Source organism: Panthera tigris, chromosome D2 (assembly GCF_018350195.1).
Source record: "Panthera tigris isolate Pti1 chromosome D2, P.tigris_Pti1_mat1.1, whole genome shotgun sequence".
Classification (NCBI taxonomy): domain Eukaryota; kingdom Metazoa; phylum Chordata; class Mammalia; order Carnivora; family Felidae; genus Panthera; species Panthera tigris.
In genome coordinates this window covers 50,882,528-50,897,656 of record NC_056670.1, presented here as the reverse complement: position 1 = coordinate 50,897,656, position 15,129 = coordinate 50,882,528, and the positions used below count along the sequence as shown (strand labels likewise).

The following is a 15,129-nucleotide window of genomic DNA, read 5'->3' as shown; positions in this document are numbered from 1 at the left end:
GAGGAAACTTTTAGAGGAAATAGATAGGTTTATGACCTATGGTAATGATTTCATGGGCATACACTTATCTCTAAACTCATCAAGTTGCATACACTGAATATGTACAGCTTTTTGTAAGTCAACCATACAATAAGGTCTTAAAAAGCCAATGAATTAAAGCAAGCATACCCAAACAAAACCTGTGAGATTAATTCCTGCAATATAATTTTTTTAAATCAAAAAGCTAAAATGGTTCGCTTTTGAAAAAACTATATCCAATAATATGTTTATGGTTTTTAGAACATGAAAATTAAACAAAAGTCAACTATTACATAATAATACAAGAAAAATTTCATGCCCCTGGTATCTTAATGACAAATTCAATCCTGAAAATAGATTCAAAGTTAATTCTTGGAATACTCATTGTTTTGAAAGCTAAAATCTAGATAAAAACAAAATGTGGTGGTTTTAAAAGAACAAGTGTAGCCCATAACTTCTGAGGCATAAATGACAAAAAAGAATACTCACAGGTATGGAGGCATTCTGTCACTGTGGTTGGCTTGATCAGGTACCCTTTACAGATGTAGCAGGTGATATAAGGATTGAAATCTTTCACCAAGTGTTTCCTTTGGGTAGCCATTCGTGGTTAGCTAGGACTGGCTTTAGTAGTTCAGGCAAAGAGGGGTAGTAAGCGGATGAAGTCTGATCCCAGGAGCCGGCGTGGAGTTCCCAACTGGATGTCCTGAGGCATGAGAACTAACATCCAGATTTATCATGAGATCGCTGGTCATCACTCCTTTTGGTGGTTCTGCTTTCCCATCTCTGTTTCCACAGTAATTTTAAAATAAGAGAAAAAGAGTGTCAAATTCCTCATACGGTATTGATAACATATTAGCAGCAAGTGTTATATGCTCCAAATTGGGTGTATGGGTGAACAGAACACTTCATTCACTGTCACATTAATTTGTAAACCTGCTATGGTGTCATTCAGGAAAATGACAAATTCATCCAATCTGGAGCCTTAACTCTCAATTCTACACGTGACACCCAAAGCGGTTAACTCCAGTTTTGATATCTTTACCTCTTCAGTAATGCAGTTTAACTACCTGCTTGACTTCTCTATTAGGAGTCCTTTCCAATACGAGTTACAAGATTCAAAATTGAAATCATTATCCTATCAAAATGCTTCCTATTTCCATTTTGTACCCTGCATCCAGTCAGTGAAATCAAGTTGATGTCCTTTTCCGTTCCATCCATAGCCACCCTATTTGAATAGTACCTCTCCACCTGCAGTCCATCTTACATTCTACCAGATTTATTTTATTCTATCACATTCGGGTCCTCTTTTCAAAGATTGTCAGTGTTCCCTCTTTACAAACAGACAGACATTTAAATTCCTTAGCTTTCCATACAAGACCTTCACAGGCTGACCTTAGCATACCCTTCAACACTTTTCTTCAGGCAAAGTGAAAGGATCTCTCATGGTCCATTTTGCAGGCTCTATATACCCACTGTCCAACAAGCCCTTCCTCTCCTCTAAATTCTACCTGTATCCTTGGAAACCCTTCTCCAAAGTTATGCTCAGTGTACTCTCTTCTCGGGTTTAACCCTTACTACTCTATTACATCTTTCTTTTAATTTAATTTATAGTTCCATTCATTCTTTATCTCCTCTATTAGACTGCAAATTCTTTGATAGAAACTGGTCACATTTAGTAAATGTATAACTTGGGCAATGTTATTTATCCTCTAAATCTCAGTTTTTAAACTATTAATGAAAAGAGTGCGCGCGCCCTAGAGTGGTAAGGATTAAATAAGACCATATACATAAAGCTAGCACACAATAAGAACTGAACGTCATTAACTTTTTTTCCAGAAATGTTTAGCACAGTTGGCTGGTCCGTGGAGTTGCTGGAAAAAAAAGTTTTAAAGGTTTCTTACAAACAAATGTGTTCTAGGAGAAAACAGCATGAAGGAAGGTACTGATTTCCTAGGTTAATCCTATAAACAGGAACTTTTCTCCTATCTTAGCGGTTAACTCACAGGTGAGTATAAAGCAATGGGAGAGGTAAAAGGCATCATTCCATTGACACATCGCCATTAAGAATGTGCACGGTACAGGTTCTGGGGGTGTCATCCTAACCGCTCAGGAGAACTGTGTCGAGGGTGTAACACAAAGGGAGCATAAATAACAGCCGGCCGGGGCGGGGGGGGGGGGGGCGGGTCTGGTCTGCGGCCCTTTATGACCTTCCGCAAGGCATTTAATATCCGTGCCTGGGTTTCGGCTTCTCCTGTACACATTGGGACTAAGGGCCTTGCCTTGTCCACAGGTTTGCCAGGAAGCTCCAAAGTTAAGAGAAAGTCTTCTGAAAGAGGAAATGCACGGTCCCGATCTCATACCCCCCGAGCCACAGAGTCCTGTCACCACGACGGTTAAAGGAAGCAAGTATTTGCAGTGACGGGGAGGAAGGGAACTTTTCCGCGTCCTCCGGCGGGACCCGGCAGCACGGCCCGGGGCGGTCCAAGCACAAGTCCGCCCCGCCCGCCTGGCAGGTGCGCGGGCCCGGGCCCGGAGGACGCGCCGCTCGGGCCGGGCCGGGGCTGCGCCGGGGAAGACGCGCCGCCTCTCCCGGGGCCGAGCGCCGGCAGCTCGCCGCCCTCTCCGCGCCCGAGGCCAGGACGCGGCCCCGAAGCCCCCAGACCCTGGCCGGACACCCCAACCCCGGCTGCGAGAGACTCCCGGCTCCAGGCGAGGCCGGCCGCGGCAGGTGCCTGGAGGTGCCGCTCCCGCCCCGGGCGCAAACTTGGGCAGGGAGCGCGGGGGCGGCCGGGGCCCCTCGGCCGCTCTCAAGCCCGCCCGGTACCTACCCCGCGGCCGCCGCCGCCGCCGCCGCTCCTCGCCCGCCAGCGCGCCGGCCTCAGAGGGAAGGAAAGTGAAAGAGAAACAGCGCCCGCCGCGGCCTGGCCGGTCCCCGCGCCCCGTCCGCCCTCCCCCTGCAGGCGGGAGCGCGCCGGCTCCGCGGGGCCACTCGGCTCGGGCCCGATAGGGCGCGGCGGGCCTCGGGGCCCAGAGCCGGTGCCGCCTCCAAGGGCAACTCCACCCCCTTCCAACCGCCGGCGCCGCCGGCCGGCCACGCCCCCGGCCACGCCCCCGGCGCCACGCCCGCAGGCCACGCCCGCCTGCCCGCGCTCCTCGCAGGTGCTGCGGCCTGCCGCCCGCCCTGGCCTCCTTGGCTTCAGCGCGACTCGCAGCCTTGGCCAAATTTCATCTCGGTTCTTCTTCTCGCCACCCCTCCCGGTTGTTTTCATCATAACAATGTCTGGTACATTTTCCCTGGTGCGTTTAAAAGCAACGGTCAGTGCTGATAATGAGTCACCCTGTGAAACTGTCTACTCAACTGCGTCTTCCCCAAGCCAGTCCCACCTGCGCAGCAGCGGGGACGAAGACATTCCTTGATTTACACCTTATGTAAAAATCACTAACGAACTTACTACTCTGGGGTGGGGATCGTGGACAAGTGAGCAAGGAGCGCGGTGGGGGCGGGGGTATTAGCAGAAAGGTAAAGAGTTACTATTTTCAAGGTTCAAAACAAACAAAAACCCCAGTTCTCTTCGTAGTGGCTTTGAGACCTGCAAGAGACCACTTACTGCAAAAATGTATTCAAAACCATGCATTAAAGGATTCCTTAAAGTCATTCAATCCTATTCTACTGCATTCCAAAAATTTAACAAATTTCTTCTACAACCACTCGTTTGCTAAACATTAAATTAGACCTGGTTCTTTGCTTCTTAGAAGACTGCAACCCAGTAATCCTACGGTGGCAGGCAAATCCGTGTGGTCTCCACCAGTAAAACAAAAGTCAAAGCGAACATCCCAAAGGTAATCAGCAAAAGGTGGCTTCAATTTGTGCATAAGAGGGAAAGGTGTTGCAATTACATCATCTTTGCTTCTGCAGAAGTGAGAGCAGTGGGGGCTAGGGAACTGACAGTTGGGGAGGGGCGATTAATGCAAAGTTATTTGTTTGATCTCCTGTTGACAGGACTAACCTTCCTTATCACCAGAGGGACAGACTGTGGAAATGGTTCTAGTGGCCAACAAACCCAACAACCACCGGTCCAGCAACCATACAGGTGTTCAAAGATCTATTTCAAATGTGAATACACCAAACAAGTAGACAAAGACAGCTTTTAAAAATATCCAATTTATCATAAAACTTATGTAGAGTGGACATAACATTTAAAAAATACCACTGTTAATATTACAGCAGGAGCAATACATTTTCTCAAACAGCTTTCAATGACATTTTTATCATCCTTACAAGAACCTAAAATATATATGCCAATTTCCACGCTAGGATCAACTTCAATAAGTCACAGCAATCACAATGGGCACATTGGTCAAATGACTTTAGAGCGGAAGGATTACTTTCAAATCTTTCATCTCAGAGACAAAACAGATGAATATGTGAAAAGTCGCCCTATTTCAAGTGCATGTAAAACATGTAATGGAAAATGTATATACACACACACACATATATGTATATGTATACATATATGTATATGCACTTGTATATGTATGCATATGTATATGTACACATATATGTGTACATATATGTGTGTATACACATATATGTGTATATGTGTGTGTATGTATGTGTGTGTATACACACACACACACACATACACACATACACACACACACATACCACTTACTGAAGGTCCAGGGGGGCTTAAATGTGACTGGTGGTCAATAGTAAGTGGGGTTAATCAGCATTCCCTGAGGAAATGAGCTTGAGGATGGATATTAGAAAGGCTTCTATTAGCAATGGAAGAGGGATGATGAACATGCTAGAGCAGTATTTGAACACGGATGTAGAGGTGGCATTGCCACAATCAGAACTACAAATGGTGGGCTTGGGGGTAACAAAGAATTACAACCTTGGTAAGGAAATCTGTGCCTTGTGTACCCAGAGGTAGCACACGATGTAGTAAAATGCTTGGTGGTGCCCCCTTTCCCTTCTTCAGCAACCACCCACCTTTCCCAGTCCAAGAAAAAAAAATGCACATATGAAAAAAATAAGAAAAAAACCTCAAACATTTGTCTGGTTAAAAAAATTAGTATCAAAAGAAATGGTAAGAGAGAATGTTACAAAGAGACAAGTTTCCTGACCTACGTGTAGGTTCTGAGCATCTAAACATAGGACTTTCGGTGGCTGTTTCCTTTTCTTCCCTGGGAATACTTGCCAGTAACTTACCTCTTAGTTCTTTGGTTCTGACATGGGGTTGGAACAAACCACAGAAGCTTCCATGTGAGCAGGTGCTCTGATAACAAATCTCAAGTACCAGTGAGACCCTCAAATAAACAAAGGCCTGGAAGCAATTGGATATACAGGACTGGGGGGGAAAAGGCAGATAAAAGAATCATCGCTGAGAGTCCCCTTATCACTAATCTACTTCAGCTTTCTCATTTTACAAACGTAGAAACCAAGATCCTGGGAAGTGGCAAGTTCGTAATCACAGACCTGCTTTTGGTAAAGCCAACACCTAAACAAAGGTACCGGTTCCATATCATTTACATCTCTCAAAGGGAATTTCCTAAGTCCAGGATTTTAGGGGAGGTTTGGTAAGAAACAAATGAGCTTACAAGAAAATAAGGAACAAAGGGAGAGAAGAATGGATGAAGGGAGAGAGGGGAATTACTGCCAATATGGCATGCAGGAGGAACTGCCACTGGTGATCTCCTATCAAAGAAGCATCATCCCAAAGCAATGACTTGCTTCATTTCATCATTGATCCAGACTCTTCCGGGGAACCACAGATGGCTCCTGATAACTCTTGGAACTATTTGGAGGTACCTGTATATCTGACAAATGTTTTCATTACTTTATATTTTATGTCTAGATTTTTATTTCAGTCAAGGCCCGGTAATGGATAAGTAATTCTATACTGAAAAGTTCACATTCTGTCCTTGGCTAATAAATATATTATCAATGATCTGACGTTTAATAGCATAATGTTTAAAAATCGGGTTAGAACTTTATTTACATTTCCCCTGGGATATTAAATAAGATGGCTTTTTCATTATTGTAAATTATTTTATCTACCTAAGTATGCTATTTAATCGTTTTATACAGAATATCTCTAACATAAAACTATCCTCTGTAATCTAAAAGTCTTCCTACAGAGATTTTAGGAAATATTCAAATTGAATGTCCCCTTGGGGCATTTAAAATAAAATAAATAATAAATAAAAATAATAAATAAAAATAAAATAAATGGGACATATAAAATAAAATGTATTTATTTTATAACCATGGATATTACAGCTCAAAATCTATGATTACCTAAAATCAGTGACAGTGGAATGAGAGGGGAACAGAACTGAAGGACTTCCAATCCCCCTCAACCACGTCTCTTTTCCTGTTAATGCAGCCCTCCCTTATGATCAATAATTGTCAAGGACTCTCTCTAGTAAATGCCTTTGAATCCTTCCACTTACCCTGGTTGAGATTACTACCATGTCTACCTTCCATCACTTCAGCGAACTCTTAGAAAGCTATGGCTCTCGTCTGTCAAACCCTTCTCCACAGCATAACCAGAAGACTCTCTAACTACAAATTGGATCGTGTTGCTCCCCAGTTAAAAAAAACAAAGAAAAAACACAACTCTGTTCTTAGGCTAACCACCCAAACACTTAATAAACCCATCCCAGATTCCCATTCCTTCTACAGCCTCTCCCTTGAAGTCTAGGCTGTAGCCCTAATGAACATTTTTACCTTTGAACTACAGAGGTGGATCTCCTTTCTTTCAAATGAGCATCCTGTCCCAGTTCCCTCACCCCTCCCCACTCTTGCTAAATCTGGTCAGCCCTTGTTTATCCTTTATCGGGAAATCTCAAAGGCCACTTTGAGGTTTATCGGGAAATCTCAAAGGCCACTTTCCAAGACACCCTGAAGGTGCTGAAGAACTTCCATGATATACATACACCGCGTACCTACATGACAACTCAGCTTATTCTCTCAAGTCTCATAGCACACTGTCTTGGGTTACCTGGTTGACGTGGCTGAGCCCCCTTCTGGATCCATTGCTCGACTGTGCTTCACTAGCACTATGGATGGCAAATGGTAAGCATTCAAATAAACACTGACTGAAAGCTGAATATTTGTAGGCACTTTAAGACCTATTCTGTGTACTCTTTCTCTGGTTTCTTCCTGGAGGGACCTTTCCAAAGATATGTTAGGCATAATCCCTGCCATCTAGGACTACTAAATGAATCACAACAGGCAACAGAGACTTATCCACAAGAAACAAGTAGGGAGCAATACACCAAATTTACTAATAAGGTGTTAAATGACAAAAACTCCAGCTGAAAGAGGCACTGCTATTGGAGGTCAAGAAACTAGTCCTACATGCTTATGACTCTACCAGCAATAAATACAGCAAGGCAAAATACCAAAAGCTATGGATATGAAAAATAAATGAGAAAGCCAGGGGAAAAAAGGGAAATTAAGTCAGTATGCTAAAAGTGAGTACAAATAAATAGCATTAGGTATAGGGACAAGATTAGTCTGTGAAACACAGTGCAACTAGCTAAATATTTTAAAGTGCCTTAAATACACTATGCTAAAGAGACAGACCGACACAACTTGTTTTTTTCCTCTTTTGAGAGGCAGAAAAAACTAGCTGTATTTTCTTTACTGCGATTTCAACAGTTGGCTAGAGCAAGTTCCATTTATACTGGAAGAACAGAGATGTAGCTAAAATAGGTACAGACTATAAGGAAAAGCTGCATTTACTCCAATCATCAGGGCTATGGATATTTTAAAACATCATGACAAAACCACAACTGTTATTTTGGGAGGTCAGATTAAATCCCTGAGGATTATAAATGGACAAGTGACTGACATGCAGAAACTAAGAATATTCCATCAAATCTGAATGTAGATGATTCTAAGTTAGGAACGATTATAGAAAAGTTAGAAAAAAAGCCCTACCAAAAAAAGATATGAAATTCAAATGGGGCAAATGCAATATGAAAATTTAGTGATATAAACACTCAAATACCAGAGGAGACTAGGCACATGATTTGAAAAAGTCCTTATTTTACAGGTAGCTGTGGTTGGGAGGAAGGGACACTAGACCTAATAAGAGACCTTGATTTTCAGTCAGGGCAAGTCACTTAACTTCCCTTGGCTTCATTTTCCTCCTATAAAAACTAAGATTAATATTATCATCTTAATCACTGATCTACAGGGAAGATTTTCTTCATATACTTCTGTGTTATTATAATGAGCATATAGAAGATTAAATAAGATGGTAAGTGAGAAATGTTTTTTAAATTATAAACCATAAAGGACTATAAACATGAAAGGTATAAGTGGTAATCTTGTGGGCCACCAGCACTGAACAGTACCTAGTAATCTTGTCCCACCCAGCAGAGGTCCTGATGCTGAGATATATCCAAAGAATGTTTGTAGGATGAATGAGACACTTCAGGCAAAGCAACGGATCTAGGACACAGCATAAAGTAAGGCACGCAATGGCCACAAAGTATTCCTTCCTCTGAACTCAGTATTTCTCCCACCCAATGTTTAAAAACAAGACGGGAAACCCTAAATATTTCACACTAAGCAATTTAGTGACATACAAAGAAAACTAAATCCCCAAATGTTTAATAATTTGGTATAGTCGAACATCTCAGAGGTATGTGTTAAATCTTTATTCACTCCCCTCAAATGAAGGGGTAGCAGAAATTTAAGGTTTTCCACTAAAATGCAAAATATCCGGGGGGAGGGGGGCACAGTTAGGCTCTTATGAGCCACCTCTTAAGCTATGGGTTCCCAGCTCACCAGGATTAGTAGAAGGGAGAAAGGCCATAGGAAGGGAGAAAGGCCAGGGAAGGACAGGAGGCTTTAGTTATTACTTAACACTTTAGCAGGATATTAACTGTAACACTTTGCTGGCTGGGAGGTGGAGGAACCAGTAGGAGGAAGGAAAGCCTAACTGCAAGAGGAGGAAAGCAAACCGCCAAAAACAACCTTCTCTCTTGTACTTCACACAATTCTGTCTTGGATCAAAAACAAAAACAAAAACAAAAACACTCTTGAAAACAAAGGCAAATTGGTATGTTCACAGTGTCTTCAACTATTCAGAATTAATGACTAAGATGCCGATTACTTTGTGTTCAGGTGTGCAGGAAGATAAGAGAACATTGGCCTAAATTAAAGCAAGGGGACATTAGCTATAAGACAGATATTCTTAATTCTTTACCTTCCGGGTGATAAACCCCACAAACAGTCTCAGAAGCCATGATAACTTGTGATAGTTCAAGAAGAAAGAAATGATACATTTGTCTTCAATGGTTTCTTAATTTCTGTCTGTTGAAATGACTGGAAAAGCTTCTACCAGTTACCAAAACTTCCTGATATCTTCTTGATGAGAAGCTGAAAAAAGCACCAGCATCTAAGCATCTTAGACTAGATGATGAAGGAGAATGCAAGATGGTTCACAGCAAAGTGGTTAACAGCATAAGCTCCGTGAGAGCAAGGCTTTTTATCATGACTGCTGTAGCCCTTGAATCAAGTCTAACACATAACAGGCTCTCCTTAAAGATTTGTTGAATGAATGAATGGACAAATGAACAAGCAAATAAGTGAAATCTGACTTTGCACTCAAGAGTGCCAGTGTTCAAATTTTGGCACAGTCTCTTCCTGGCTATATGTCATAGGGCAAAGAACTATTCTGTGTCTCAGCTTTCCCATGACTTAAATGGATATAATAAAAGCACACATTTTAGGAGTTTTTAAGGGGATTATAGGAGACAATTCAAGCAATGCACTTAGTAAGCAAACGAATGCTGACTTAAGTTTAAGAATTTCAGATCTATACGCTTCCTTGCTATTTAGACAAAACAACAGTAAAACAGAAGACAGAATTTAAGGCCTGATGACAAACAAATACTTTGAACAAATGCCTTGTACAATTTATTTGCTTTTCAGTCACCTAACTTTCCTGCCAGTTGCCCTTCCTTGCCCTGGAAGAATTTTAAAACAAGCTTACTCTCTAAGCGGCAAATGAGTAAAATATGAAACTCACAGCTTCTATTACTCAAGATGAAATCAAGAAATAGGATGTGCACAGAAGTCTGAAGAGTGTTATGAACACTCAAAATTCCAACTGAGTGATCTGCATATAGTCTTAGGGAGGCAGAACTGAAATGTGACAGTTAGTAAACTAAAAATCAATTATAGTTTACCTCATCTGGAGTAACTTTATGTAAATAGACAAAGGATGATGAACAAAGGGCAAGATGTGACCTGTGTGTAGGCAGCTCTGTCTAGGACAGGGAGACACTGAATCTGGCAAACTCTGAAACAGTCACCAGAGAAGCATGCTCTGATCCTACCCAGCAGTGGTTCCTAAGACCTGAATTACCACCCTTCATCTTTGGCGCTGATTCCAATGCCCACAAAGTTACTTTCTAAGTATGCATTTCTGTTCTCCTATACCAAAATTCTGGAAGCAAATACTTGAACCGTAAAATTAATATTTGTGACTATTGCACTGTAAAGTTTAAGATCTTTCTTTTTTACTGTAACTGACTAATACCATGAATGACATTGTATTAAATTCTTCATAGATAGATCCTAAAAGGTGCCATTTTAGAGTTGGGGACATGAAGTAAGGTTGGCCAGCTTACCCTGGGCCAAGTCAAGTAAGGGGTAAGGATAGAATTTTCTTGTTTCTGTAAAGCACATTTCCTTCAATTAAAAAAAGTTATAGATGACCCAGTCACAAATGGACAACTATTATATGATTCTACTCATATGAAGTATCGAGAGTAGTCAAATTCATAGAGACAGAAAGTACTGTCGTGGTTGCCAGGGACTAGGGGGAAGGGGAGGGGAGAGTTAGGTTAATAGGGACAGAGTTGCAGTTTAGGATGGTGAAAAAGTTCTGCAGGGGCGCCTGGGTGGCTCAGTCGATTAAGCGTCCGACCCCAGCTCAGGTCATGACCTCACGGTCCGTGGGTTCGAGCCCCGCGTCGGGCTCTGTGCTGACAGCTCAGAGCCTGGAGCCTTCTTCGGATTCTGTGTCTCCCTCTCTCTCTGACCCTCCCCCGTTCATGCTCTGTCTCTCTCTGTCTCAAAAATAAATAAACATTAAAAAAATTTTTTAAAGAAAAAGTTCTGCAGATGGATGATGGAGATGGTCGCACAACAATATGAATGTATTTAATGCCACTGAACTGTGCACTTAAATATGGTTAAAATGGTAAAATTTGTTATGTATATTTTGCCACAATAAAAAAAATGTTAGGGGAAAAAAATCTTTGTTTTTTTAAAAAGAAAAAGTAAATCACAGCAAATAGTTAAGACCCTTGGCAAATCACTTCATGAGCCTTGATCTGCCCATCTATAAAACTGCTCTAGACTTGGGCTACATAATCTCTAATGACCCTTAAAGTTCTTCAATTATATGGTTGTACAATTTGGAAGCATTACCTAGAGCAGAGGTTGGCAAATTTTATCTGCAATGGACAAGACGGTAGATATTTTAGGCTTTGTGGACTACATGGTTTCTGTTGTAACTCCACTCTGCCTATAGGGTAAAAGCTGCCAAAAACAATATGCAAATGAATGGCGGCAGCTATGTTCTAATAAAACTTTATTTAAGAAACAAGCAGCAGGGGCACCTGGGTGGCTCTGTCAGTTAAGCGACTGACTCTTGGTTTGGATTCAGGTAACGATCTCGAGGTTTGTGAGTTCGAGCCCCACATCAGGCTCTGCGCTGACAGCGTGGAGCCTGCTTAGGATTTTCAATCTCTCCCTGTCTCTGCCCCTCCCCCATTCACGCTGTCTCTGTGTCCCTCAAAATAAATAAATAAACTTAAAAAAAAAAAAAAAAAACAGGCAGCAAGCCAGATTTGGCCTTTGGGACTGTTGTTTGCCAATTCCTGACCTAGAGCATATATCTGTGAATATGTATAGAGGATAGCAGTTAAAATTCTTCTGTGTCCCAGGGTTGATAACGTTTACAATTCCAATAAGCTCTTGTTTTAGTGTAACATTTTAATGTTATGATTTCTATTTTCCAGGCAGTGAGTAGAATGCAGTGGCTTAACTACCAAAAGATGGTGGTAGTATCATCATCTTCATCACCACCAACACCACCACCATCAACAGCTTACAGAGTTAGAAACTATCTTTCATTCTTTGTAAAGGTTTACCATAATCATGGGGCACCTGCGTGGTTCAGTCGGCTAAGTATCCGACTTTGGCTCAGGTCATGATCTCATGGCTCCTGGGTTCAAGCCCGTGTCGGGCTCTGTGCTGACAGCTCAGAGCCTGGAGCCTGCTTCAGATTCTGTCTCTCTGTCTCTCTCTGTCTCTCTCTCTCTCTCTCTCTCTCTGTGCCTCCCCCGCTCATGTGCATGTGCTCTCTCACTCTCTCTCTCAAAAAACAAAAAAAAAAAATGTTTTTTAATTTAAAGGTTTATCATAATCTGATCTTTCTCCTATGTCACAGTGGAGAAAACCTACCAACAAAGAGAAAAAGAATATTAAATAAACACATTCTGTCCTGTCCTGTTTGCTGAAGAGCAGACTTAGTCTCTCACCTCTGACTTCAAGACACCATATAGTCCCAGTGGCATTTAAATAAAAAATATTTAAGGGGCGCCTGGGTGGCTCAGTCGGTTGGGCGTCCGACTTCAGCTCAGGTCACGATCTCGCGGTCCATGAGTTCCAGCCCCGCGTCGGGCTCTGGGCTGATAGCTCAGAGCCTGGAGCCTGCTTCTGATCCTGTGTCTCCCTCTCTCTCTGCCCCTCCCCCGTTCATGCTCTGTCCCTGTCTCAAAAATAAATAAACGTTAAAAAAAATTGAAAAAAAAATATTTTCCCATTTTACCTGAGATTCTAGAGTGCTGATTTAAGAGAAAACACAGGGCTTCAAGGGGTAAGCTATCTGCTTACATACTTAGAGACAGTGCTGCAAGCTAGCCTGACCTGGGCAAGTCACACTGCAATGTGTGTGTATGTCACCGCCAGACTCCCTGTGGCCAGCTTTGGCAGCCTGGATCCTGGTCTGAGAAGAGGCCATGAAGGACCGGGTGGGAAGAGTTCACCATTCCATCTCCTTTGAAGATCAGCAGCTCCAACGAGAGAGGGCACATTTATTTACTATTATTTTAAATGTTTATTTATTTTGAGAGAGAGGGAGAAAGTGTGCATGTGCATAGGGAGGGGCAGAGAGAGAGGGAGAGAGAGAATCCAAGCAGGCTCCATGCTGTCAGTGCAGAGCCCCAGGCAGGGCTCGATCTCATGAACCATGACAGCATGACCTGAACCAAAATCAAGAGTCGGTAGCTTAACCAACTGAGCCACCCAGGCAGCCTGAGATGGCACATTTAAAATGAGGATACTGTGGGAACTAGATCTGGCCTGACAGCCTAAGGAGAAGGAGGGATGCTTCTATTCCTATGATGCAATTGATAGGTCAAGATGATATTCTCCCCTTCTAGCTTTTTTGGATGACTGTTACAGGCAAATCAAGAAGAATCTGCAAAAAGGGTAAGAGTTTAAAGTACTTTTCCCGTAAGTCATCACAACTGAGGTCCATTCACTACCATACTGCTGAATTACAAGAGGAGGCTTTGCTATTGGATCATTTGAATACTGGCATTTTAATTTACTAAATTAAGAAAACTGCAGAAAAATCAGAAGAGAGGTAATTACATGTATTCACTTAACGCTTTTTTTTTCTTCCCCAATAAGAAAATTACTCTTTTTATTAAAGGCAACCTGTCCCTCTTTTTTCATCACTACAATAGCAGATTGTGCAGAAGCAGAACATCATAAATAAGGCTGAATGGTGGTCACACAGAAAAGAGGCAGATGAATATAGAACACAGAACTCTCTTATCAGAGATATCAGATCGGGCTCCTAGGCTCAAGTCATGATCTCACGGTTTGTGGGTTCAAGCCTCATGTCAGGCTCTGTGCTGACACCTCAGAGCCTGGAGCCTGCTTCGGACTCTGTGTCTCCTTCTCTCTCTGCCCCTCCCCGACTTGTGCGCGCTCTCTCTCTCTCTCTCTCTTTTTATATAATTTATTGTCAAATTGGGTTCACTTAACATTTTTCAAAGGTAAGTTTTGTCAAGAATTGTTGTTCTTGATTTGAACAACTTACAGTGGTACTTCACTTCCTAAAAATTTTGGAAGGATAATGCTTATCACAAATACTGACAAGGAGGTTAATTGGAACTTGATAATTATAAATTAGTAGATCACCATTTCCTTTACAGTATTTCCTGAACAATTTATTTTTTAATCATTTTTTTTAACCAGTGAAGTCTGAAGTTTTAAGTGGAGTACTCATTTCTGCTAGAAAAGGAAAGAATTTCTGTAATTAGAAACTGAACTTATAGGCATAGGCATGAATGCTTGCATGAAGACTTTACGTTATGTAAGTTAATTCACGTTAGAAGTATCCAACAAGAAACTAGTCATTGATAAAATTGAATAAATAGAATTCGTTTTAAAAGTTAAAAAAAGTTGGGGCGCCTGGGTGGCTCAGTTGGTTAAGCGTCCGACTTCAGCTCAGGTCATGATCTCGCGGTCCGTGAGTTCAAGCCCCGCGTCGGGCTCTGGGCTGACGGCTCAGAGCCTGGAGCCTGCTTCCGATTCTGTGTTTCCCTCTCTCTCTGCCCCTCCCCCGTTCATGCTCTGTCTTTCTCTGTCTCAAAAATAAATAAACGTTTAAAAAAATAAATAAATAAATAAATAAAATAAAAGTTAAAAAAAGTTTTAAAAGTTAAAAGTTGTATGATACTACAATGCCCATACCCAACACCGGTGTGAATGCTTCACACTTCTGTACCTTGTTTCCTGACTTCGTGATCTTTATATGTCACATTAAACACAAACCCTTAACACACATGTTAAGGATACATGTTAAATATTACACACATTTATTCTAAATGCCTGTTATGGGTTGAACTGTGTGCCTCAAAAAGACATGTTGAAGTCCTGACCGGGGTACCTGTGTACGTGGCTTTATTAGGAAGTAAAGTCTTTGAAGGCATAAGGAAGTTCCAAGGAGGTCATACCAGAGTAGTTGGGCCTGTAACCCAATAGGCCTGGTGCCCTTG

At 42.0% G+C, this 15,129-nt stretch overlaps 1 protein-coding gene across 7 annotated transcripts in view; it reads right to left on the bottom strand.

Annotated features, from left to right (window-relative positions):
* The window catches only part of PCGF5 (polycomb group ring finger 5), a 123,362-nt gene that overhangs the window by 69,219 nt on the left and 39,014 nt on the right, over positions 1-15,129 (bottom strand). For 3 of the 7 annotated variants that reach the window (XR_006209337.1, XM_042961016.1, XM_042961018.1), the window contains exons 1-2: positions 2,847-3,072; positions 508-801 (exon numbers count right to left, since the gene is read on the bottom strand). Coding sequence is in view for 6 of the 7 variants with exons in the window: in XM_042961016.1 (XP_042816950.1) it covers positions 508-619 (112 nt within the window). In the remaining variant the exon portion in view is untranslated. Of the gene's footprint in view, positions 1-507; positions 802-2,021; positions 2,087-2,846; positions 3,075-15,129 lie in introns of those variants that run through there. The other 4 variants (XM_042961013.1, XM_042961017.1, XM_042961015.1 and 1 more) reach the window with 3 other exon arrangements.